The following is a 27,644-nucleotide window of genomic DNA, read 5'->3' on the forward strand; positions in this document are numbered from 1 at the left end:
GTTAACTGCTGGCCGAACATCGACTTATCGAAATATCGATATTGTTTTTAACAATAAGCAACTGTCTGGAAAATAATTAAAATTAATTCATTAAATACGACAATACAGCAGAGTGATACATTTAACAGCATAACTTTTAGAAATCAAAGTCCTTCAAAGATGTGATTATTTTCTTTTTTTTTTGGTATTTTTCGAGCTTTTATACTTCTGCCACTTACCAGCTTTTACTTCACCGACATTCGTATGAGCAAAATATACGGTACTCATTTTGCGGTCTCATATTTTCACCAACAAATTGCTGTTTTTGAACGTAAATCTAAGTAGCAAAAGAAACACATTGAGTGGTAAGTAAATGCGTAAATGCTAAACTTATGGGAAAATATGTATATATGTAAATACAAAGCTGCTTAAAATGAGGCGCCATTTTATATATACGAGTTTCGAAATATACCAAATACGACACGGGTGTTAAAATGTATATTTGGAAGTGTTATTTGTGGTCACACCACATTACAGGTGTTGAGCTTTTTTTTAGAAAAGCTTGGTGTTTTTTTTACGCAAACTACGTTTGTTTACTTGTCGTTGTTCGCGTTAGTGTATTCAGTCAGCTTCAATTGCTACGATTGCGCTGTAGTTGTACAACAAATTTTGGAGAGAGACAGAGAGAGAGAGAGACAGAAACGAAAAGAAGGCAAAGAAAACGAAGAAGCAGAAAACATTTTGTGTGCGCGTTTTGGACGACGTTCTTCTCTTCTTTCTCTCGCTCCAGGTGCGAAGTTGCAATACGCGAAATAGTTATAATTGCGTCGTGCAATGCATTGGCATTAACTAAATTGGCCACGCGTGCCAGGTGTCAAACAGTTTGTTGTCATCCATCATTTTGTTGTTTTCTTTTTGTTTTTTTGTACATTTGCTACATTTGGCAACGCAGCGGACAGCAATGAAACAGGTGGGCGCACTTTTTGTGGGGGTGTCGTATTTTTGTGTGGTATTTGTTGGTATTTTGTTTGGTATTTGATGTGATGTGGACAAAAAAAAAAAAAGGCTGCTGCTGCTGCCGATGATGATGTTATGCGAATAAATTGTGCAAGGCAAAATAATAATAATAAAAAAAGAGACGTGCTGTTGTCCAGTTTAGAAGAAAAATAGCGTCAGCGTTTTTCTGTCCCCCTTTTTATTATTGCAAATCGCACAACAAAACACACACACACATACATGCACACATCTGCTGATAAAAATGACAACATGTTTTCCATGCGAGTGTGAGTGTGCTGTTATTTGATGCCTTTGTGTGACAGTGAGTAACGGCAGCAACAGCAGCAGCGGCGTTGACCGCGGCAGCATCATAAAAAAAAACAACTATTTGAGCTGAGTGAATCACTTAAACTAAAATGATGAAGTCTTTTATAATCATACACACACACACACATATTGCGGTGGGAGGGGCGCACAATCGTATTGTTGTTTATGACGCCCTCATATCGCTCTGACCGCCAATTGTCGACTGCGACAGAGACGCCGGCTGCGGCAGCAGCAGCGACAGCGCCATCGGCTGCTGTTGTTGGATGAGTTGCGCGTGCCAGCCCAACAAGTTTCTTATTGGGATGATAAACTGTGCGTGATTGTGTGTGCGCAATGCGTTTGCGTATGTGTGTGTGTGTGTTCCAAGATGATTCCTGGGCATATGACGCAAGAGCTTGTGCCATTTTTTTTATTGCATACTTTTCTGTGTGTTAATGGGTCGAGTGTACACACATACACGCGCGCACACACACATACACGCTCTCGCTGTGTGAGAGCTGTTATTAATATGGCCGTCGAAGCTACGCTGGTGGCCATGTGTTAGAGCGAGAGGCAGAGAGCGAGAGTGATTGTAAGTATGAAAAGAGAGAGAGCACATTTTACGGCATAACTCATTACAATTTCAATGCAAATTTTTTGCCATTAAGCTGCGTGTGTGTGTGTGTGCGTATTTACATTTGAGTTGATTAAATTTTTGTGTTGTATGTCAAGAGTGAGGGGTATTTATGGTGTATGTGTGTGTGTGAGGACAACAAGTATTGATTGCAGACCAATGGGACGTCAGGATTGCCGCTGGGCGCCCCCAAAAAAAAAGGAAATATTGCGCACTAGGCCTAGCGCAAAAAAAAAAATCAAAGCGCTGCTCTGCGGCAACCCTAAAACGATGCCAAGCGACGCGCTGCTTTGCATAACTGACCAACTCAGTGAGTGTGTATGTGTGTGTATTTCACATATACATACACAGTTGAGAGGCAAGCGAAAAGTGTTGAACGTGAACGTGAACGTGCACGTTCAGTTTTCAGTTTCAGTTTCGACTTTCCTTTTGGCCAAAAAGAACGTGCAAACGTTTTCCTCCACTTTACTGTGCATCACAGTGAATTACTAAACTTAAAAACAAAAAAAAAATTTATAAAAGACACACACGCATTAAAACACCACTAAATTATGTACGTTAGTTTAAATAAAATCAAAGTTACTACTATTAGCTCCAAAGGGGTTTGTGATTAGCTTGTTGTGGGTGGCGGAAGGGGGCGGGGAATTGTTTGCTTTGCGCTTGCTACCTCAACAGATTTATGTGTGTGTACGCGTAACTGAGAGTTTCTCTGTGTCTATATATGTGTGTGTGTATGTGTGGCAGTCGTGTCATGTGACCGCGCGCGCAAAAAAAAAACACGAAAACGAAAAAAAAATCTCGATTCCTCGACACTTTTATCCTGACAACGACGACGACTACGACGACAGGGGGCGCCACCTCGTAGCGTAAGCATGCGCATCAGCACAGCTACTACGACACAAACACACAAAAAGCATGAAGATTTTGCATTGGCTTAATATCCAATCAGTTGACAGTGCAGGAAGGAAGCAAGAAACAGAAAAGCAATAACAATAACAACTACGGCGCCCAGCGTTAGGCAACAATAACTGTAACACAAGAGAGAGAGAGAGTGAGAGCGCGAGAGTTAGTGAGTGAGGGTGGGAGTTGGGTTATGAGAGCAGTGTGGGAGAGCGCGTGCCAACCAAGAGAGAGTTATAATTTGTGTGTGTGTGGGTGAGGGAGAGAAAGAACACTCAGGCAGGGATGACACTGACACGAGCGCGCGCTGCTAAAACGTCCTCGGCCTAGTGAGCAAGCTCGGCTCGTCTTCGTGTTTGTGTGTTCAAGTGTGCTGCTCTCGCAAGGTGCAAAAAATGCCTTTACACACGACGCGACGTCGGGACGAACGATCCAGCAGCAGCAGCTGAAGCAGCAGCAGCTCAGCAGCTTTGGCATCAGTTTCAGCTTGAGCAGCAGCTCCAGTTGCCAACTAACAACCAGCTAACCAGCAGCATTTTTCTCGTCTTAACATATCCCCCGTTCGTGCGTGTGTATGCGTATCTTACTGTGTCTGTGTGTATGTTTGTGTGCTTGTTCTTGAGACTTTGACTTCGACTTTCGACTCCGTCTGCGTTTTGTGCCGTTTGTCTCGTTGTCGTTGTCTCCTTATGTGTGTGTGTGTGTATGTGTATGTGATTGAATCTCTGTCAGCGTGCTTGTGTGTGTGTGTGTTTTTTCTAGTGAAAAATCAATTGATACACATATTTTTGTTTATTAGTGCGCAAAAAATGTCTTAAATATGCTATGAAAAATACCAATGTGAATAGCTAACCAAATATATACATATACAAATAAAAACAATTACTAAACAAAAGTCAAGAAATTGAAAATAACTTTTATAACGCAATTGTTTCAAGTCGTGAGTGGTTATTTTTTTTCTGTTGTTGTTGTGTGCTAAAAGTTGTTACCACAAAACGCACAAAAAGTATAAGAATAAGAATACGAATATAAAAACGGCACAAAGAATTGACGAATCAGAAGAAGAAGCAGAAGAAGGAGCGGGCGCGGGCGTCAAGCGTATATTAATAAAGATGTAGTAAACCCCCCCCTTCAACCCTATCAATCAAGTGAGTAGCAACAAGCAACTTGAACTAAAAGAAATACGAAACAGAAACGGAACAAAACGCAAGCTTCAAGTGTGCGTGTGTGTGTGTGTCTGAAAAATCTGTAAATCGAGGTTATCTATACGTGCACACATACACATACATACACTTCTCTAGGCATAAATACATGTAATACATACACACACACATGCGTAAGAGCGAGAGTCAGAGAGGCGCTTGTATGTGTAGGTGTGGGCTCAGCCTCCCAACTCCAAGCGCGGTGTTTACACAGGCAACAACAACAACAGCAGCAAGCGTTGGTATTTTAATCATCATTAGGCAGCACACACACACACCACCCAACGTCGTTGTCGTTGTCGTCGGTCAGGCGCCAATATGTGCTTGTGTGTGTGCGCTTTTTGTTTGCGCAAATTAAATTTAAAGTATGCCAGCGATTTTGCTTTTCTTTTCACTTTTTCTTTTTTTTTTTTTTACTGTTGCGCGCTTCGTGTCCTGACGACCCAGCTAAATACACACACACATATGCGAGCAAGCAAGTTTATGTGTATGTGTGTGTGTATGTTTGTTCGTTTGTTTGACAAAGCGTAAACAATTGCAAATAAGAAAAAGGCAACATGGCTGCGATGAGTGTGCGAAAAATCGATTTGTGTGCCATCCCAAAAATAAGTGCAAATACACACACACACTTACACACACATAAGTATATATCTGTATGTATAACCTATATAACCATATACATAAATTTACTTGTCTATGTGTGTGTGTGTGTTTGTCATGTTGTGCAACAACATGTGTGGCAAACAGCGATTTTCAATTATATCCATTTAACATTTGACTCTTGACACTGCCCACAGTCACATTTATCACACACACACACACACACGAACATACACACATTTCATTACCATCCCCCATTGGCATTTTAATGCTGCCATCTCACTCGCTCTCCGTTTAACAGTAACAGTAGCTGTAACAGAGGCTGTGCAAGCAGCGACGCTGGCGTCGAAAACGCAGCTCGCGTTTTATAGCGCGCACCTTTTGAATGTTAGCACCCCCCACCTCCCTCTCTCCCAATCACAGCAATTGCAGTGCAAATGAAAACGAAAACGAAAATGAAAATGAAGATGACACTTGAGCAAAGCGTTTGCTCAATTCATTTATATCGTTAACGATAAATGTATATAATTGTGTTTTTTTTTTTTATATTGAGTATGACTAATGTGTATAGTACAGTATAATGTAAAAACTAAATTTAAAGTAAATAGAATAAAGAACAGGAGATAGAACATAAAGAATGCCAATGTGTGTATGTATGTATATGAGTGTATGGCGATCTCATATCACAAAACGATTTATTTAATTATTGGCATGCTGAGACTTGTAATTTGGTTGAAGCACGCACTCAAAGATCGAAAAGCAACAAGTTTTATTGAGTACAAAATGTGTATAGAAATCATGATGACCTCTAAAAGATAAGAGACCTCTTAATGGGCCACCTCTTCCCATCCCTTGCCCTACCCTCCCTTGTCCTTTGTTGGCAGCTGAAAAGTATGCTAACGATTTTGTACCTTGTGGTATTTTTTTCTTTGCTCTCGTTATCCGTTCAATTGTTCGATGTGTGCGAGTGTGTGTGTGTGTGTGTTTGCACTATTGCATCATCACATTGTCAGACAGGAATTGATGAGTGTCGTATACATGTGTGTGTGTGTGTGTGTGTGGCATTGTTGCAAGCAACAATCCATTAACACGGTAACATGCAACAAAACTTTGCGATTAATGTACGATGTACTTTTCTTTGCTTACAGCTCTTAATTCGACTATTGCTAACCTAGTTTCACTTCCCCAACAACTACAACAAAAACAACACACAACAAAAGAAAACTCCCCGAAATACTAATTAAAAGCAAACAAAGGAAAAAACAAGTGAAAAAAGGAAGAAAAATAACAGCAGCAGCAGCAGCAGATTCTTGAGATTTCTCATCCTTCCTGTGAAAACACAAAAGATCTGGCTACAAAAAAAAAGAGCTACTAAGCTGAGAAAAGGAAAAAAAGAAAGCAACCAAATTTGGGTTTTTTTCGAGAATATCTAGAGCAGGCAGCGGGCGAAGCGGAGGACGCAGACTCATGTTAGAAAAATGAAAAAGTTCACATTCAAAGGAGTTCTGGATGGATTTCGACAAACCGTACAGCCTCAAGCCATACGACAGGAGCAGGAGATCCAGGAGCAATTGAAGGCCGATCATTTCACACTCAAGAAAGTAAGAGACTCAGTGCAAAAGAGTACGCAAGAGAAAGTGAAAGAGAGAGAGAGAGAAATGTTAATGAACATTTGTGGTAGCTAGCGGATGTTTTATTTGGTAGTTGTTTTGCAATCGTATCTATCATAAGACACACGCGGCTATCACAGAACTGTTCGAAAAGCAACAAACAATAAAGAAAAAACAACTCTCGATCAATGTTCGTTCATCCACAAATTATTCACATTGATTAATTCTTTTTTTGCAGACCTTTCGCCATGGCTTCCCATTTTCACCCACATCCTTTGCCTTCGATCCAGTACAAAAATTATTAGCGATTGGTGATAAATCCGGCTATATACGCATGTAAGTAGTTTCATTTATTAATCATTAATTATTAAAAGCAAGCTAAGAAGCTTAAGCTAGACAGCAGCTTTACTCTAGCGTAAAGATTTATAGCAATCATTTAATTGTATAGGAAAAACTAGTTAGCTTGATCAGTTAAATTTAAAAGCCATTTGGTTTGTGTCTTGGATACTAGTTTGTATCGTCGCTAAACTTAACGAAGACATGTATAGAATAAAGTAAGTTTGCGTAGTTAAATTTCTATAGAATATAACCACGGGATTTTGTGTCTTGGATAAGCACTTGCTACAGTGCATGCTATGATTTGTATCGTGGTTAAAATTAACGGAGAAATATGTAGCTAAATTTCTGTACGATAAAATTTCCTCCAAACTGTAGACATCACAGCCTCTTAGTCCTTACCATGCAAAATTAAAGTAATAATTTAAATATATAGAAAGTTAGTTACCTTGATCAGTTGCATTTGAAAGCCACATGGTTTGTGTCTTGGATAAGCACTGGTTTATATCGTAGCTGAACTTAACGAAGAAATACATCGGAAAAAGTCGGTTTGCGTAGCTAAAATTCAGAACGATCGAATTTCCTCAATAATCTTGTGTAGAATTTGCAGCCTCTTAGCCCCTACTATAAAGAATTGTAGGAATCATTTAATATAATAAAAACTAGTTAGATTGATCCATTGCATTCGAAAGTCACATGCCTTGTGTCTTAACATAGATAAGCGCTGGTTGAAGGGCATGCTATGGTTTGCATCATGGCCTAACTTAACGAAATGCATAAGGAAGAATCAGTTTGCATAATGATAGAATTTCCTCAATGAAGAAATTGCAGTCTTAAGCTCTTACCGTTAGTGTCAGTCACTCAGAACACATTTAATATATAGATAACACATTTAACACATTTAATAGATGTAAACTATTTAATTGACTTATACTTTTAATACGCAGCTTGGGACGACCGGGCGTCGACGCACATGCCAAACATGAGGGTGAATCCGAGTGCGCTGTGCTCTTTGCCCAATTCCTGGTCAATGAGGGAGCCCTGGTCACAGTCACCGCCGATGACACCATACACTTGTGGAACATACGCCAAAAGACGCCGCGCATAGTGCAGAGCCTCAAGTTTCAGCGCGAGCGGTAAACATTTCCACTGATATTTATCACTTACTTCAAGTGAATACAAAACTATTTTCTATATTTTGTAATATAGGGTCACATGCATACACTTGCCCGTGGGCAGCAAATGGCTGTACGTGGGCACTGAGAAGGGAAACATACACGTCGTTCACATAGATACATTTGCACTTAGTGGATATATTATTAACTGGAATAAAGCAATTGAAGTGTAAGTATTCAACTGTCTCAAAGCTGACATGCTTGGATTTAGTTTGACCAGAATGAAGTTGGTGTTTTTTATAAGCATTGGCTGAAGCACATGCTATGGTTTGTGTCGCTGCTGAACTTAGCGAAAAAGTGTAGTTAAATTGATATCATATAGAATATTGTCACCAAAATAAACTCTGATATATAAGAATTCGTTTTTAGCTTTAAAGTTCAAGTCTAGATTTAGTCTGATCACAATGAAGTTCATGCCTTCGATAAGCATTGGTTGAAACACATGCTCTGGTTTGTGTCGCTGCTGACCTTAACGAAGAAATGTAGTTAAATTCCTGTCTTATGGGATATTGTCACGAAAATATTCTAGGATACATAAGAATACGTCTTAGTATTAAAGTTCATGTCTAGATTTACTCCGATTAGCAAAAAGTTCATGTTCTCGTTAAGCACTGGTTAAAACACATGCTATGGTTTGTGTCACAGCTGAACTTAACGAAGATGTGTTGTTAAATTCCTGTCTTATAGAATATAGTCACCAAAATAATCTCAGATATATTTCATGTGCATATAAGACGATTCTTTATACTTTATTTTGATTTCATGAGCATTTCCTACTTGTTGGCTTTAAAATTAATCGGTGTTCTTTGTATTTTAGGGTTAGAACTAGTCATCCAGGTGCTGTGATTGCGTTATGTGATAATCCATTGGATGCAAACAAGGTAAAGCAATGCTTTGTACCTACTCTTTCATTTAATTAATCTAATTGTTTCCATCAACAGTTGCTTATTGCATTTGAGTGTGGGCTGCTTGTGTTATGGGATCTGAAAGCGAAATGCGCTGAGATACGATGGCAGGCAGCCGAGGCGGTTAAATCATTGGCCTGGCATTATGAGGGCAAATACTTTGTTTCATCGCACACAGATGGTTCCATTTGTTCTTGGCCCACCAAGCCGCAGCCGAAGCCCCAGTCCCAAGTTTGTCCGCATGGTGAGCGTAGAAACTAACAAAGCTTCGATAAAATAACCAATCGTATTTCCATTTCGTATAGCAAAAATCAACAAGGATGGCAATGCGGAAAAATGCAAACCGATTTATAAAGTTGACTTGAAGTCCAGCACAACTGGGTAAGAGTTATCCAATCAAAAAGCAAAGACAACTCACTCACTTCTCTCTCTCTCTCAATCTCGATAGCGAAACCTTTACAATTTTCTCTGGCGGCATGCCATCGGAGAAGGGCTCAAAGTCGAATTGCATCACCGTTATGGTGGGTAAGACCACAACTGTTCTGGAAATGGAGCATGCCGTTTGCGATTTCATTACGCTCTGCGAAAATCCCTGGCCCTGCGGTTAGTCTTCACTTTATTGCACTTGATTTGATCACAATTTTATTCTAATATGCAATTCCTATTTGCTTTTGCATTTACAGAAACACAGGAGCCATATGCGATAGCTGTGCTGCTTCAATATGACTTAGTATTAATAGACTTATTAACGCCCGGTTTTCCATGTTTTGAATCGCCTTATCCAATGGACTTACACGAATCACCTGTTACATGTTGCACATATTTAACCGATTGCCCATCGGATTTGGTTCCTGCTTTCTATTCTGTGAGTACTCTCTCTCTCTCTCTCTTTTCATTTCGAGTATTTGTCTTTGTTCTCTTTCTAATTTGTTTGCTTGATATTTTTTTAATATACTTCAGGTTGGTCGCACAACGACAAGTAAAAAAACGGGCTTCTCGGAGCGTGAATGGCCCATATCTGGCGGGGAATGGTCACCTGCCTCCTGCAGTTATTCGGAGATTGTTATCACAGGACATCAGGACGGCAGTCTCAAGTTTTGGGACTCGGGCGCTGGCACACTCCAGGTGCGTCTTTAGAGAGGAAATCACTTTGATAGCCACTCAACTTTGATAGTGAGCTCAACAAAGCTTTCAGATTGCATACGTTGCAAAAGGATACACAATGCAATCTACAGAAATGCAATAAGCATATTGTATTGTTTGAAGTCTACACAATGGTCTTGATAGCCATTCAATTTATGTCTGTGTATAGAACATATTGTGTTCACTAACTAACTGACTGTACAGCAAAGCTATGGATTAAGTGTAAGAGCTAGGAGGCTGACAATTCAACTGAGAGAAAGGGAAATTAATTGCATTCATTTGTAATTGTCATTTGAATTTTAATTGAAATTCTTACCCTCATTCTGTACATATAATCTATGTCAATTTAATTTCTTACTCTCACATTCTGTACAAATTCAGAAATTCCGTGTAATAGCTAGGAGGGTGACAATTTGTTATTTGAATAACCACTGTCCAAATTGTAGGAGCTAGGAGGCTGATAGTAATGCTAGGAGGCTGACAGTTATGCCTACCATACTAAATGAACTTCATACATGTCTAATTGTAATTTGAGTTCCAATTCTTACTCTTAGACTCTGTACAAATTCTGTTGATTCAAACTAAAGTGTAAGAGCTAGGAGGCTGACAATTTTGCCTAATGGAGTGAAAGGGAAATGAATTGCATTCATTTGTAATTGTAATTAGAATTTTAATTGAAATTGGAAAATCAGAATAAATTCTGTACATTCAATGTAAGAGCTAGGAGGCTGAAAGGGAAATTATTTGGATGCATTTATAATTGTAATTCGTACTCTCTGCAGATTCTGTACAAACTGAAGACAGCCAAGATGTTTGAGAAGCCGCGTCACGTTAGCCACGCGACCGACAGCGATAATCCATTGGCTGTGCATTTGATATTTTTGTGCTCGGAGTCACGTCGCCTCTGTGTCGCCGGTGCGATGGGTCAGGTAATGTTGTTCAAATTTCGCAAGGTCGAATCGACATCGGAGGTCCTGGTGCTCGAGATACCAATACTCTATGAGAATTTTGATGACAATTATGGCACCAGTCCCGAATGCGATTTCCTAACCGGACATCAGGTGCAAAAAACCGAATCAAGTGATTCAGATAAGGTAAGGAAGGGGTGGAAATAAGGTTAATAATAATGCGAATTAACCTTCTCACTCTTCGTGTCTTAAATCACAGACGGAGTGCACGCTCAAGGTGCGTTTTGGGGCTCAGCGTAAGCCGCCGGGATTTCAATCCCAATTGGTTTGTTTGACCACGGGGCCGAATCGTCGCACCGTGCAGGTTACCTCGTTGTGCATCAACTCTAGCTATGGCTTGTAAGTAATACACACCCAAAAACTCGACACACACACACACTCGCTCTCTCTCTCTGTCTCTCTCTCGCTCAATACACACACATACACGTACACACACACAGCGCCGACACGCGGACAAAAAAAATAAATCAACTAGTGAAGTATTCGTAGTTTTTGTATGCGTATATCTATATTGTGCATGACACGTTCTCTGAAAATAAAACAAAAAAAAAACGCCTGACAAAACAAAAACTTAACTTAGCGCCTAGTCGAACAGTAACAATACCCTATATCTATATCCTCCACCAACGCGAACGAATCGCCAACGTTGTTCTTAGATCGCGCACACCCTTCCCCTAAAAAAAACCCCGCTTAACTGTGATTTGATTTGTCTTGCCTTGCCTTATTGAACGTAGTTGCCAACGAGAACGAGAACAGATGGAATTCGTTACTCGCTACTTGCTACTTGCTGTAGCTGTTGCTATATTACAATCGACAATCCAACACACTCGTTAATAGTTATACGTACATCTAGAGTATTTGATGTAGCTGCTATTACTCGTTACTCGTCAGTCGCTACTCGCTAGTCTTGCCTTAAGCGGTCCACGTAGTTACAAAAATACAGCTAGAACGAGTAGGAAGCGAGTGCATTTGCTCCTCAACACTCGTTACTCGCTACTTGAGTCTCACTCGCTACTCGTTAGATTGACACTTCCTCTTTGCGTTCTTACGTTTACTAGTCAAAAGCTTTAGACAGTACTCTTCCGACGACTGACCGACTTTAGTGCCTGGTGTTTGTGTGTGTGCGTGCGTGTGTGTGTGTGTGCAAATGTGTGTGTGTGTGTCACGCAACAATGAATTTCAAGTATATCAGAAAATTACATTAGATTTTTGGTTTGTGTTTTATTGAATTGGACTTTTTGAGTTCTGTTCGGAATTTGGCTTTTTTTTTGTTTCGATTTCCATTTTCATTTATAATTTTTTTTTTTTTGTATTATTTTTGACTGTATGCCGTTGTGTTATTGTGACATGATGCCGTGTTCTTATCTTTTTCTGTTTATAGAATGGCTTATGGTACCGAATATGGACTTGTCATAATTGATATAATCCAAAAAATTTGCCTATTGAGTGTTGCATGTCCCGATCTGTATGGCGCACACGATCCTTACTCGCGAACACCAAAAAGTCCCAAACGCATTGAGAGCAAAGAGGAGCAAAGTCGTTCGCCCAGTTCCGATCAGGTAAGTGATTGATTGATTGATTGAACGTTACTATAACTACTACTGATGATGATGATGATGATGATGTTGGCTCTTAACCCAAATGCTAAATAATGACATAATTGATTGATCATGATTGATGACATTGGATTTGGCCAAAGTAACTATGATTGAGCACTCAACTGATCCATGATTGTGCACAATGATCGTGAGCAATGATTGATCAGTGTTAAATGCTGTTGCCGCCTTCAATCAGTGACAAGCACACATACACACACATACACACACACATACTGAGAAACACACCGACACACGCACACACATACAGTGACAGACAAATAAAAACACACACACTCATAAAGTGTTAGACAAATTGACAAATATTTGAGCCAACAAATAAGTAATAAACAAAACAAAAAAGAAAAATTAACTACACGCATATTTTAATCAACTTATAATATATAATTATTATATATATGCATTAATGATTGATTACTAATTTTATGATGATTGATGATGGACATGAGACATGTAGTACCAAAAAAATAAAACAATACGCATTTCTTTTATTAGTTTACTAAGCTAACTTATTAATACCGTACTCGTAAATATTTCCCCGCTCCCCCCAAAACTCCCCTCAAACTGCCAACCATCCAAAAAAGTAAAACATAAATAACAAAACACACACACACACACATATTTGCATTTGTCTGACATTTTTTGATTGAAGTGCATAAGAAAGTTTTTAGTTTAAAGACACAAACACACTTTTCCCTTCCCTTGAGTTTGATCCCCTCATTTTTAGTACAAAATAACGAGACAGACATCCACACAACAAAAACAAGTACAACTACACACACACACACACACACACACACCTGCAAGCAAGCTACATACAAAAGTGTTTAGCCCAAAAAAAAAAAAACAAATTTTATACAAAATATACAAAAAGCATTTAGACACATTTCTCTTACCATCTAAGTAACTATCTCTCTCTCTCTCTTAAAAAAATATATAAATAAATATATATACATCTATTATAATCTTTATATATATATCGTACTCCTATGTAGCCTATATACAGTTATATATATATATATATATAATATACTTTATTGCCCAAGTAGTGGTATTTCTTTTAAATCGTTATCTCATTAGCAATCATTTTACTTTTCCTTCAAGTTTGTTTATCATTTTGTTTATCCGACCTAAACGCGTCCCGGGTCTAGCTCTATTTCTAACGCTCTCTAACCGTACAGCTAACTTTCAATCTCTACCTCTATCTCTCTGTCTGTCTCTCTATCTCTATATTTAGAAGTCTCAATGTCCTTGTTTTTTTTTTTCTTAATTTTCTTTTTGGCACTTTTGATGCTTTTAATTTGCTAGCGAAATAATAAATATTTTCCATTTATCTTATTTGCTAGCTATTTAATAATTTATCTTTTAAATATACGCTATTTAGTGCCGTGATTGATTTTGATTGAGGAACAGTGAACTTTCAGGTCCTTTCAAATGCGCTCTCTCTCTCTCTCTCCAACTGTCTCTCACTCTGTGTCTCTTTTCAAACTAATATCGTATCATTATTTGACCAAAGAAAATGCACAAATGTCCGCATGGTAAATCATAATTGATTGATTGATTTAATATGTATTTAATGTATCATACAAATTTAAAGTAAATTATTTGAAAATTCATTTAAATGCACATACACATACATAATATGGTTTTAGATGGATGTGTGTGTGTATGTTTTGCACGTTGCATCGACTAACATTGGTTGATTGATTGATTGATTGATTGTTACACGCTGTCACATCTCACCGCTCGCATCGCATCGATATTGTTGTACATCATTTGATTGATTGGTTTTTGATTGCTCTTTGTGTTGTGCGTCACATCTCTCTGTTGCCTCTCTTTCTCTCTCTCTCTCTCTCTTTGCCTCTCACTCTCTCTCTCTGTCTGTCTCTCTCTCTCTTTGTTTCTCGATGAGAAACCTTAGCGTACACCCAACAAAGACCTACATTTATTTCTCTACTCTCTCTCTCTCTGTCTGTTCTCTCCACTAAGTAGTTGTAAAACTGTATAAACATCAAGTTCTTTTTGATTGATTGATTGATTGATGTGCGTGTTTTTCGTGTATGTGTGTGTGTATAAGTATGTTTTGTTGTGAGGCCTTGAAGTATTAATCATTAAATCTCAATTCCATACATTTGTACATCTTTTCTGCCAACAAATAATCGATCGTCTTAAACCCAAAAACACAAAAAAAAAAAAAAAATACCAAATCAATCCAACCACCCTCCGCCGATCAATCCACCAAGCTAACATTTCTTACTATCCACATTCTAATCTAACGAATTCAAAAACTAAACTAAAAATCAAACTAAACTAAAACTAAAACTAAATTAATTAAATTAACCAACCAACTAATCTAAACTTAACCTTAAACTACAACGATTAATTGTTTATAAGTGTTTATGTATAATTGCCCATTGATTGATATTGATTGACATTGATTGATATTCTTACTATATTCATTACTATTCTAAATTAGTTCGTAAATTATATACATACATATTTAAACCATAAAACAACAAAAAAAACGAATTGCTCGTTAAATTGCCTGCGGCATAACTGTTATATTGTACTACATTCTACCACCACTATTACTGTTCTACGCATAACAGTCTAAACTATCAAAAAAAAATAAAACAACAAAACAAAACGTTGCCTAAACTCCAAAGTTTTCCCCCCAAGTTTTCCGCCTCCACTCTGATTGTATGTACTTTAGAGTTGTGAAGTTGAAACGAAATGTCAACTAAACCCCGTTTTTTTACCCCGTACTCTTCCTACCCACCTTCTTCTCTCTATCTAATATCTTTCTATCTCTCTCTCACAAACACACACTCTTTCTCTATCAATCCCACTTATATAAGTATCTCTATCTCTCTATATATATATTGAATAAAATTAATTACACAACACACAATATTTGCGCCTAAAAGCAAAGCAAAAGATGCGTCAGACAAACACACAACAACAACAACAAAATCGTCGAGAAGGCTGAAGAATGCAACGAGTAAGACAAAGTGAAGTGCAAAAGCAGCGTAAGGAAGATCATGACTGAAATTAGATATAAAAGATTCAAGCAATTCATTTATTTTCATCAAATATTTAATTGAATATGCGATTGCTTTAATCTTATCTTCGACGAGGTCTAGTTAGTTCCAACGAGTGCGAATTGGTTGCAACGAGTATTAGTTTGTTCCAAAAAGTAATAGTTGGTTCCAACGAGTGCAAATTGGTTCCAACGAGTGCAAGCTTGTTCGATCCAACGAGTGCGAGTTGGTTCTAACGAATGCGAGTTTGTTCCATCGAGTGTGATGTCAGCATATCATTGATGAATCGCGAAACTTGAAATGGCTTTACTTCTTAACAAATTGATTAATGTACGATAATATTTTCATAAATTTCTGACTAAGAAATGTAACGAGTACATTGCACTCGTTAGTTTGTGAAACGCTTGGCAAGCTTTTAATGATTAATTGCTGAACAAATCGATTATGCGACTATCAAATTTAGCCAAGAAAATTCGACTCGCTACTTTACGCTCGCTTTTGGCAACTCGTTATAGTTCGTCTTGTTCTCGTTGCTGTTGCTGTTGTCGTTTGTGGCGTTTAGCGCTTGCCTCGTTTTTGTTGCTTTGCGCACGTCTGTTTTTTTTGGATTTGTCGCCACGCCCCTAAAAAAAACGCTCCCCCAAAAACTATAAAAGAAATCTAAACAGTTTAAGTCGTCAATTTGTTAAGCCGCAACGATATTAAAACTTGTGCCAACAAACACCCCTTCCTCCCCTCAACCCACTCGTCGATCTCTAGCTTAACGACACCACAAGTCCGGACAGTCCATCGATCGAATTCATACCGGAGGCAAACGAGGCGTCCGTTTGCGGTGCAGCACCAGGATCAGGAGCAGCGGCAGCGGACTCATCAGCATCGGCATCGCGACCAACGTCGCCGCTGGCCATCGAACAGGTGATCAACAGCAGCAAGGAGATGCTGATCAGTGGCGCTCAGGCGCAGATGGGAACAGCGGCTGCATTGGCGGCCACCAAAAGTCCGCAGCGAGATGAGGCAGCGGCGACGGCGCCAAAAGCTGAGCTGCAAGATCGCCGCAAATCGATGTCATGGAAAACGTTCAATTTAAAGCGTCAATTATCGAAAGTCAATATGAAGATCGGCGGCAGTCTCAATCAAGAGCTGGAGGCCATCAAGAGCGGCAGCTCATCCATTTTCTATGCCACGCCTAAAGAGAGTTCGCCCGAGGGCGCCAGCGAAGAGGCGACGCCAGGCGAAGCGCTCGAATGTCGCGAAGACGATGTCGGCTTAGCTGCAGCGACTGCAATGCTCAATTGTGATACTGAGGCACAACAACAACAACAGCAGGCGGCAGTGACGCCGACGCCAACGCAGAAACGCGTCGATTTTGAGCAGCCGCCAGAGAGCGGAGAGCGACCCAGCAATTTGCCATTGAGTGAGCAACAGCAACAACAACAACAGCAGCAGGCGCCATTGAAGCCAACACGTCAGAAATTCAAAGAGAAGGCACGCGATCAACGTTTGCTCTCAGTGCCCAACATCAAATATCAGCCGAGAGAGCAACGCGCTGGCCTGGGCATTGGCATAAGCAGCGCTGCCAGCGGCGGCAGCGGCAGCGGTGGGCGGGTGAACAAGAACGATGTGTCGCCAATGATGAGCGGCAGTTTATCCAAAAAAATACGTAAGTATGCCAGTCAAAAGCTCAACCTAAACTCTCCTCTCCCAACTCCCCCCCTCTCTCTCTCTAACTCTCTTTATTTCATTGTCTATCTCTCTCTCTCTCTCTCTCTCTCTCTGTCAACGACCAGCACAAAAGAAAAAAGGCAATATAAGCGATAGTGTAATGAAAGAAAAAAAAAAATGGCAGTCAATGCGTGTGCCAAAATTCTCTCCTTCTCCTTTTTGGCCGACCCCCTCGCCCACGACCTGACCCACCCTCAATTTCGTTGACAACTACGGCTGCGAGAGAGCGAGTTGTGTAGAGTTGTATATTTGTATTTGTATTTGTATTTGAATTTGCAAGCGCCAAAGAGAGTCGAACGTCAAGTTTAGTTTGAAATTATCGAACACACACACACACACATACAGAGTGCTGCTGCGACTGCTGCTGATGCTGACTGCTGATTTACAAGATTTACGATTTACCATGGGCATATTTGTTGTTCTCTTTTTCATTTTCGTTGTTGTATTATTTAGATTGATTTTGATTTTTCGTGTTTGTCGTGTGCGTTTCTTACTTAGGTCGTGTCGTCTCCATCCTCGCTCCATGTCTATCTCCCACTCTGTCTCTCTCTCTCTCTGTATTTCTCTCTCCCCCCATGTGCTCTTTGTGCTCTGGCTTTTATACGGATGCTTTGTATGTATTGGTATGCAAGCCGTAGTTAATAAACACTCGTATTGTATTTGTTGTAGAATATGCAACCAAAAATAATAAGAATAAGAATACCCCTCAACCTCCACCCTCAACCCCCGCCCCCCACTTTTCACTTAGAGAGCGTAATTAAAAAAAAAAACGAAACGAAAACAACAAGTTGAGTTTTTGGGGCTGCTTCATTTTTTGGTTTTTCAAATTGCATTTTGTATAGTGAACAACAACTATAACAACAATATGTAGCGAACTTTTATATTACAACATTTAGCAACAACAACAACAACTACAACTACAACCAAATACAATGATAATGAAACAATAAATTTAATCATTATAATACTACGTAATAATAATAATAATCATAATACTGATAAGCGCAACATGCACCAAAAAGCAAAAACAAAAACTAAATGAAAATCAAACTGAAATTCAAATTGAAATTCTTATCTATTGCTTCTTTCTCCTCTTCTGACAACTAGGCAACGGATGCAGAAGAGCTGCAATATAACTGCCTTTATGTGATTGTATGGAAGTTCTTTGGTAATTCTAACAACAACAACAACATTCACAAATGCACACACACACACATACGAGCACCTTCACTGACTCACACACAAACACACACACTCTCACTTCGCACTTGCAAAATTGTGAGTTGTAGAAACGAAGAAGATGATGTGAAGAAGAGATATTGAAAATGTATCACACACACCCACACACACACACACATAGACATGCATACACAACCAACTTACACACACACACACACATACACACACTTATGTTATGTATTTATACTTAGTAGTGTGACCTCAAAATCTGATATCCCCGCGTCTGTTATTCCCCCTCTCCAACCCCCTCCGCCCAACAACTGAAATGACAAGAAAAAAAAGCACCAAAGTGGCGGCAATAAGAGATTATCAAAGAACAAAAACATAGAATTATGAATGAAAACAAACTATAAAATCTCTCTTTCTCTAACTCCCACACTGACTTTATCACACTGTCTCTCTCTCTCTCTTTCTTTACTCTCTACTCTAAATATACATAAATGTGTGTATATGTATGCGTGTATATACCAAAAAACAAAAATAAATCAAATTAAAAAGCCTATTATATAGTATGCATAACTGTTGTAACCAAAGCAAAAACAAAAAAAAATACCAAAAATACCAAACCACACAAGAAAAAAAACCACTTAAGCATAACATATTTGTCTCACCCAAAAAAATTATCCTCAAAATCGTATTCTGTGTATGCACTGTGCAAAACAAAACCAAAATTTCCTAAAGGAAGACATATACAATTATATATTCAAATTTACTTAATGGGTTGTTAATGACTGTTGTTACGTTACACTTTTCTGTGTGTCAAAGTTCCATTACATTCAACTTTATCCATCATCCAACACTATAAAATACCAACAACGACAAATACCAACATACCAATATACAAACATAAGCAAATACAAAATCCAGCTGTGAATATTCCCGGCTCGTTTTACCAACATACAACATAAAACAACAACACCGCAAAACAAAAGCGTTTCTATGACAAAGCAGCGTCCGCCATTTTGTTGAACGAACAAAATACCAACAACAAAAATATTATAATTTGAATGTCTGTGTGAATGCGTGGGCTTTGTTTGCTTGCGTTCGCTCTGTGAATGTCTCGTCTCTGTCAACCCCCCCACCCACCACCACCACACCACACCCCCTCAAATATCGATAGTCGATAACTTGTCGTGTGTCCCTCGTTCGCTGTGAATTGCCACGAATATCGATCAGCCAGATTGTGATCGATTGAGCGTGCTCTGTATATTCGTTATCGATAAATATTGCGATCATTAGTTTTGTTTCTCTAGTGCCTTAAGCTTTAATAATACAAAACAAAAACTCGTTCCTTTTTGTATATACGAACTGCTTTCTATTTCGTTTTCTTTTTTTTTATTCTTGTTTTTTCGCTTTGTACTACATTTATTTTGTTTATCGATAAATGATAAACCAAAAAATCGCTTGCAACGCCATTTATCGTTGCTTTGTTTGCTCTCCACACACTGTACAAAATGAAAAATGAACAAAAAACCGTCAACCTAAATAATAATTATAATAATTAAGCCATCTCTTGAAATCAAAGTCATGTCATATTATGTATGTATAATACAACTACGATATATTATATTTCTAGGCTTCTATCGTTTTTGTAAGCAGTCTATTTATGTTATATCATACACATACACATATATATATGTATATGTAATTACTCTTTTTTACCATTTCAAATTTACTATTATTATAATTATTGAATTAATTACTGTTCTTGTTCTCGTTGCGCGTGCTTTAATGTCTCATATAACATACGATATATGTATTTTTTTTTTCGTTCCTGCCCCTCACCAGCCGTTGTGCTCCCCACTCTCTCTCTCTCTCACACACAAACACTCTCTGTTACTGTCTCTCTGTCTATCAAAAGTCTCTCATAAGTGTTGTGAATAATAATAATAATAAAAAAAAAAAAAATTTGTTGCTTCCAATTCAGTTTCATACACATGTACCATGCACCATCCACCTATCGATAGAGTTATCGTTATCGATACAAAATACATTTGCATTCACCCCTCTCACTCACACACAATTGTTTGAATGGCACTCCACAAAACCATCAACAACTACAACACTTGACTGCAAATATTAAAACGGGCAGCGGGCATTATACTACTTTCTCACTCTCACTCACTCACTCACAATGTAAGTCACTACTTCACACTGCTCACATACACAGCAAACAAAACGAAGCTTACACACTCTCACACGCACACGAATACGTTATGCATTCGTTTAGTTTCAATGCGCGTTCCCCTTCCCCGCCTCTTTCCCCACACACAAACACATCACAAACGAAGAAAACAAAAAAAAGAAATAACGGCAAAAAGTATGCTACACATTCACTCACCCACACACACAAATTATATGTACATGTAAAACACACACACACACAACCGCACAGAGCAAAGAAAACAAAAAAAAAGAAGTAAAATAATTAACGAAAAACGAACAAGAACAACAACAGCAACAACATGAAATGAAATGTTATGATGCTCCATTCCAATCATTTAGTGCATTTATCTCTCTCTATTTCTCTCCTCTTCTCTCTGTGTGTATCTCTGCTCTCTCCATTATTATTGTGTTTATTTTCTTTGCAAATATTTGAGCAGATCAACGGCAGTGCGACTGCGACTGCGACAACAGCAGCGCAGCAGCAGCAACAGCAGCTTCAGCTACAACAGCAGCAGCAACAACAACAGCTACAGCTACAGCAGCTACAACAACAGCAGCAGCAGCAGCAACAACAACAACAGCAGCAGCTTCAGCAGCAGCAGCAGCAGAGCTTTGGCGATGCTCAGTCCGCAGCAGCGACAGCAGCAGCAGCGGCGTCGGCGGCGTCGACGTCATCGTCGGCAGCAGCAGCGGCGTCGTCGTCGTCGTCGTCAGGCGTTTATGGTGCGGACGATGCAGGTGCGGGTGTTGCTAGTGGCGGTTGCGGTGTCGGTGGCGGTGGTGTTGGTGTTGGTGGTATTCGTGGTAGTGGTGTTAGTGTCAAAGCTCTTGCGGGCGGCGGTGGCAGCGGCAGCGGCAGCGTTGATCAACAACAACAGCAGCTACAACAACAGCAGCAGCAGCAACAACAACAACAGCTGATTGGCTTCTCTTCGTTTGACGCCGAGTCCGGTGATTGGGCAATTGCAATAGCGAGCGGTGGTGGTGCATCAGCAGGTGCGCATCATCAACATCAATATCAGCATCCGCATCCGCATCAGCATCAGCATCAAACATCCGTTATACAGCAACAGCAGTCAGTGACATCGTACGAGTCCCTAAAAAAGTCCAAATCTCAAGGTGGGAGCACAACAGAAGAGAGCACTGTTAATCACCCAAGAACAACAACAACAAATAGAACAACAACTACAACAAGAACATCAACAACAAACAAACAAGAACTGCAAGAACAACAACAATTGCACCCCAACAACAACAACTACAACAAAAAGCATCTCTTCGTTTCGCTCTCTCTTAGTCTTTATCTATCTTAACATATGTCTCTCTCTCTCTCTCTCCTCTCTGCATTTGCTAGTACATCAAATACAAATGCAAATTTTCTTGTCTGTGTGTGTAAGCAATGAAAGTCCATCACACGCACCCACACACACACACACACACATGGCACGCCACGCGTTAAACTTCACTCACACTTACACACACACACACACATACACACATGCACACGCAGGCAGCAGCACATTGCTTGTGGTTTGCCCAACTCTTTCTCTCTTGCTCTCTCTCACACACACACACACACACGCTCTTTGTCTGTCTCTCTGTTGTACTCTTCAGTCTGCTTCCCTCTCCTCCGCCGCCCACACCGACGGCGCATTTAGTTTTTGTTTTGGTTTTTTTTTGCCCGCAACTCTCGGAAATCGTTTTTTCATATTGTTATTGATTTTTGTTTTATTTATTTCGATTAATTTTCCTTTTTGGCTAACATTTGTAATTTGTGTCAGTTGTTTGCTCCTCGTTGGTGGGCTGCTTCGTATGAAGGAGGAGGGGGGCGGGGTGCGTTTGCTCAGCAGCAAGATGGCGGCCTGTTGACTGTTGCGCATTTCGTTTGCTGCTTGATGTTTGAGGTGTGGTATTAGTAACAGTAGGGGAGGGTTGGAGGGGGAGGTCTAAGGATTGTGGAGGGGGTGGGGGGCTGGTTTCGTTTGCATATGTTTGTGAAAGGATGGATTCGTTTCTTTTCTCGCTCGCCTCTTTCGCTCTCTCTCTCTCTCTCTCTCTTTTGACTTTAGTCTTAGTCTGACTCGCTCGCTCGCTCGCTCAATCCTTCCGCTCGTTCGTTCGTTCGTTCGCTCGCTCGCTCTCTCTCTTTCTTTCTCCCTACTCTTCTGTCTCTATATATCTATTTCTTTCTATGACTGTCTCTCTCTCTCTCTCTCTCTATATATCTCTTAAATATGTTAATGTAATTTGTTCACATACACAAACACACACACTCTCTGTCTCGCTCGCTCGCTCGCTCTCGGTATTTGTGCACGCTTCTAATTAGCAACTAATAAATAATTGCAACAACAACTACAACAACAAAAGCAACAATTTAAAATGCAACAACAATAACAATAACAACAGCAGCAACAACTACTAATTGCAATATCAAAGCTCGACAGCAAATTCTGCATTGGCAAATCGTATTTTTGCATAGTTCACACGCACTCACACACACACACTTAACACCTGAGGAAACACACACACACACACACACATACACAGTCACTAACACACACATACATTTTCACATTGATCAACAACAACAACAATAATTAGCAGTCTAGTGAAAATAATGCAGCAAGAAAAGAACAAAAAAAAAATAAATAAAAAAAACAAATAAACAATCGACAAAAAAATGAGAACCTAAATAAATCGATTAACATAATTACTAAGCAAAAGTTATGCCTACTACCGCCCGCCGCTTTCACTCTCTCTCTCTTTCTCTCTTGATCTATCAGTCTGTATTTCCTTACTTCATTCCTTATCTCTCTCTTTCAATATATATTTCTTTCTCTCTCTCTCTCTCTCTAATTTAAATTCTATAAATTCTTTCTCTCTGTTACAAATTGTATTGTGTAATCGTTTGCCTCTCTCTCTCTCTCTCTCTTTCTCTATCTCTCTCTATCTGTCTCTTTCTCTCTCTCTCTTTGCTGTCCCGTTATAAATATCGTTATCGATAACTCCTCATTTATTTCGCATTTGCAATAATCGTTGTCTCAACCACACACTTCACTCCCCAATCCGCCTTGCAGATAAATTGGATGGCACATTCTCGAGATCCAGATCGTCATCAATGTCCAGCATTGATATGTCTTCCTCTGAATCTGTTACCTGTTTAGCTTTTATCGAGAGTTATGCTAAACGCAATGGTAAGTGTGACCACTTAAGAATAACCATTGAATTTATCGATATCGATATCGATTTTTTGCTCTCTCTTCTAGATATTTTATCGCTCGTTCCTACTTTGTGGATTGGAACTAGTTTCGGTTCAATATTGACATTGTTCATCACAATGCCGGAGCGCGATATGCGCAAATCGCAGCCCGTCTTGGTTACAATTAACGGTAAACTTATATTCATTTGATCGATTATAGAGTGTTGTATTCATTTATATTTCTTTTTCTTTTTTCTATTTTTGTTAGGCGGTCCTGTGGTACGACTCAAAGGCTCCATTACTTCCATGTCCTTCTTGGACTCTTACGGCTCGATCATACCCTACACGTTTGAGCCTTGGCGCGATGAGAACAGGGATAAGAAAGATCGTAAATACAATGCACAATTTTATCTACATACATTTGTGATAATGAATCGGTTTATATCGATTATGGCTTATGTGCTGCAGGACAAGCTGACATTCTGGCGGAAAATAGCACTGACATGTCATGAGTGCTGTTGGTGTAGTTTTACAATGACCGCTAGATGGCGCTCTAACAATCTGACACTCTAGCGGACAAAAGTACTAAATGTCATGAGTGCTTCAATGACTGACATGTCTTCGTTGGCAATCTGACCCTCTGGCTGACATTTCATTTAGCAATTCCTTACCTAAATGGTACAAAACCGATTAATTCAAATTTTGGAATATGAAATTGTTGTAATCAAGATGTCTGTCACTCTGACTGACTAAAGCACTAGATGTCATGAGTGCAGTTGGTGTAGTCCTACAATGTCCACAAGAAGGCGTTGGCAATCTGAATCTGTGGCAGACAAAAGAACTGACATGTCATCTAGGAATTCCTTACCTGCTTCGCACATAACTAAATGCTTCAAATTTTCGAATATGAAATGTCATGGCGATGTCCGCTAGAGGGCGCTCTGTCAAGCTGACACTCTAGCGGACAAAATAATGTGATGAATGCAATTTGTGTAGTCCTCCAACGTCCGCTAGAGGGCGCCTTGACTATCTGACACTCTGGCTGACATGTCCACCAGCAAATCCTCAGCTGCTTGGCACATGGCTTGTTTGACTGCAATTTTCGAATATGAAATATGAAAACAATGATTGGTAATCACTCGCCAACTCGTTCTTGCAGGCACTCCCACTAAGAGCAGCAGCCGCACCAGTCCCACATTTACACCAACAACTGCCAATACAATATCAAACACTTCAGTTGCTGGCGGTGCGGGGGCAGCTGGCGGTGGAGCAGCGGGATCAGCGGGGGCTGGTGGCGGAGGCGCCTCTGGTGGCAGCGGAGGCGCAACTGGAGCTGCAGCTGGAAGCGGAGGAGGTGGAGGCGGAGGCAGCAGCGCAGGTGGCATCAGCGGTGGCGGTGGTGGCATCAGCAGCAGCAGCGCCAGCAGCAGCGGCATCAGCGGCAGCGTTAGCACCGGCCTGGAAACACTCACCGATCGACAATATATCGTTATAGCCAGCGAAAAGCAAACAAAAGTCTTCGATGTGGCAAATCAATGCTGCATCAATCGCATACAATTATCGGAAATGGATTTTGCAGTCAAGGCAGAAACTATCACGATGAAAGGTCTTCATCCATCTATAAGAAACTAGTTCCATCTAGAATATTATTAATATCGAGTTTCCATTTCTAGATGGCTCTTGCTTAGCAACCTATCTTTCGAATGGCCATCTAATGGTACATAGTCTTCCTAGTCTAAAACTGTTATTGGATACTGATTTCTTACCGCTTATGGACTTAAGGTGAGCTAAAGATCTATATAAGAATATTATCCAATTTCATTTCTTGCCGTTTTTTCATTTGCAGTTTTCAAACCAAATGTAAACAGGGAATTGTCGATCCAATGCTTTCGATATGGGGTCAACAGATCATTGTTCATGAAGATACAACTCAGTGAGTTTTCTCTGCTTTATAGAATCCTTCACTCTTATTTAACTTCTCCTCTTCTTGTTTTTTTCGTAGAATATCAAAAATATTTTGCTTTAGTCATAAAGGTCATGGATTGTACATGGCATCGCCCACCGAAATTCAAAAATTCACGATATCATCGGAATTTTGGTAAGTCATAATTAAATTCGATAGAACGTTATTGTAATATTTTTATTCTACTATATAGAATAGAAGGTTATTTTAACTTTACAGCTGTAAACTTTGAAATAGCAGTGCCAGCGACTTGCGCTAAACTAAAAATTAAACACAACTTTCAGAATTTAAAAATAACACTAAAACTAAAGAAATTTAACCGGATTTGCTTGCTTCTTATCTCTATGTTCCAATTACAAAATTAATGTGCAAGCGATCAACTAACAAAAAAGAATATGCAAAAAAAAACCCGTTATGTAGTTTTGTTTTTGTCGTACTTCTATTTCAAAGTTTACAACTGTATGTAAAATACAGAAATAGTCGTCTACGACTTTATTCTTGATCAGCGTCAACAGCCGAGACGATATAGTCATGTCCATCTGTCTGTCTATCCGTCTGTCCGTCCGTCCGTCTGTATGAACACATAGATCTCAGAGACTATAAAAGATAGAGCTATTATTTTGTAATGTTAGCTAGCAGATCAGGTTTGTTTTAAATGTTTGTCCCGTCTGCATATAAATATATATCAAATATAGCCTTTGGTATATTCTAAATACATTTGCCGTACATTAATTTGGTATATTTTAAAATTGAAGTGTACCAAATACAGCCATTGGTATAGTTTTAGTATATTTGAGGCATATTTATTTGGTATATATTCAAATTAATACCAAAATGTTTTGCTTTTATACAAAATGGATATCAGGTATCTCACAGTCGAGCACACTCTACTTTCTTACTTTAAGATCAATTTAACATTTATCACAATTCTGCATTAACAATAACATTTTGAAGTTTCTTGAATGTGTATTTTACAAATTTGCTTAAAATAATTTCACCTTTTCTCTTTCAATTGCAGTCAATTTATTTTGGAGATGATGGGTGAGTTATATACGGTACACGAAATGCCCGAACAGCCGAAGGAGGGTTTCTTTAAGGGTCTATTTGGCGGTGGCGCCAAGCTTTTGGATCGCGAGGAGTTATGTAAGTAAATCGAATTACTTGTATTTGTTTAGATTTGTTTAACTTTTCATTTATAAAGATTTCTTATTATCTTCGATATTGCATATTTCTCCTATCTCACAATTCTCCATTCTTGCTTGCAGTTGGTGAACAGAGCGGGAAAGCAAATCGTTCCGTTGCACGGCATATACCCGGCCCCAATTTGGAGCAGTTGGGTCAACGTGCTTCCACAGCGGCGTCGGAAATTAGCCGGGCGCATCAGTTGGCCATGGAGCGTGGCGAGAAGCTCAATTTGTTGGAGGAGCGCGCGGAGCGTATGGCCAATACAGCTCAAGATTTCAGCGGTACAGCGCATCAATTAATGCTTAAATATAAAGACAAAAAGTGGTATCAGTTGTAAAATATCTATTTTAGGAGCCAATTCTACCACAGTTATTGTAATATTGCTTTTATAACACTTTCTACTACATTACGAGTAAAGTACACTTATTTAATTTCTGTTTTCAAGTCGTCACGTTATTTACAAAAACAAAAACAACAAAAACCAAAAAACAAACAAAAAAAACAACAAAAAACCAAACAAAAAAACTGTTTTTAATAAAAATATATAGACCAAAAACAAACAAAAAAAAAAAAAAACAAAAAAAAAAACAAACCAAGTTTTCTCTGTGTTTTCAATTCAAATCCAAAGGATTTCGTTTTCAGTCTGCTCTCAACAAACAAATCGTAAACATCTACAGTTAGACTTATCACCAATAATATTTTAAATTTATATTTTTTTGTACATTTACTACGTGGATTATCAAGACTATTCAATAAGCT

The 27,644-nt window shown here is 39.2% G+C and overlaps 1 protein-coding gene across 9 annotated transcripts; it reads left to right on the forward strand.

The window, feature by feature from the left end:
* Nucleotides 1-247: 247 nt before the first annotated feature.
* LOC117568514 (syntaxin-binding protein 5) lies at nt 248-27,426 on the forward strand. Of its 9 annotated transcripts, none has more exons than XM_052008601.1 (24): nt 248-344; nt 5,766-6,218; nt 6,466-6,563; nt 7,511-7,699; nt 7,773-7,907; nt 8,556-8,619; nt 8,680-8,887; nt 8,949-9,024; nt 9,092-9,246; nt 9,327-9,508; nt 9,604-9,768; nt 10,569-10,880; nt 10,954-11,093; nt 12,136-12,313; nt 16,171-17,071; nt 23,616-23,732; nt 23,805-23,927; nt 24,006-24,125; nt 24,897-25,343; nt 25,411-25,519; nt 25,584-25,670; nt 25,740-25,835; nt 26,719-26,843; nt 26,966-27,426. In XM_052008601.1, the coding sequence occupies exons 2-24, from the start codon at nt 6,096-6,098 to the stop codon at nt 27,220-27,222; spliced, it is 4,407 nt and encodes a 1,468-aa protein (XP_051864561.1). In that variant the 5' UTR covers nt 248-344; nt 5,766-6,095; the 3' UTR covers nt 27,223-27,426. The 9 variants fall into 9 exon arrangements, with proteins under 9 accessions (XP_051864561.1, XP_051864566.1, XP_051864567.1 ...); XM_034249219.2 differs by lacking the exon at nt 248-344 and adding an exon at nt 578-949; XM_052008604.1 differs by lacking the exons at nt 248-344; nt 16,171-17,071 and adding exons at nt 578-949; nt 20,976-21,276.
* The last annotated feature ends 218 nt before the right edge of the window (nt 27,427-27,644 follow it).

This window comes from Drosophila albomicans, chromosome X, assembly GCF_009650485.2.
Source record: "Drosophila albomicans strain 15112-1751.03 chromosome X, ASM965048v2, whole genome shotgun sequence".
Lineage (NCBI taxonomy): Eukaryota > Metazoa > Arthropoda > Insecta > Diptera > Drosophilidae > Drosophila > Drosophila albomicans.

What these genes read in the sequence shown, in the direction of transcription:
- LOC117568514 (XM_052008601.1), top strand. Translation starts at nt 6,096, where the DNA reads ATGAAAAAGTTCACATTCAAAGGAGTTCTGGATGGATTTCGACAAACC. An exon ending in TTGAAGTCCAGCACAACTGG is followed by an intron (nt 9,025 to 9,091) that starts GTAAGAGTTATC and finishes CAATCTCGATAG; the next exon opens with CGAAACCTTTACAATTTTCT. An exon ending in GAACAGGGATAAGAAAGATC is followed by an intron (nt 24,126 to 24,896) that starts GTAAATACAATG and finishes TCGTTCTTGCAG; the next exon opens with GCACTCCCACTAAGAGCAGC.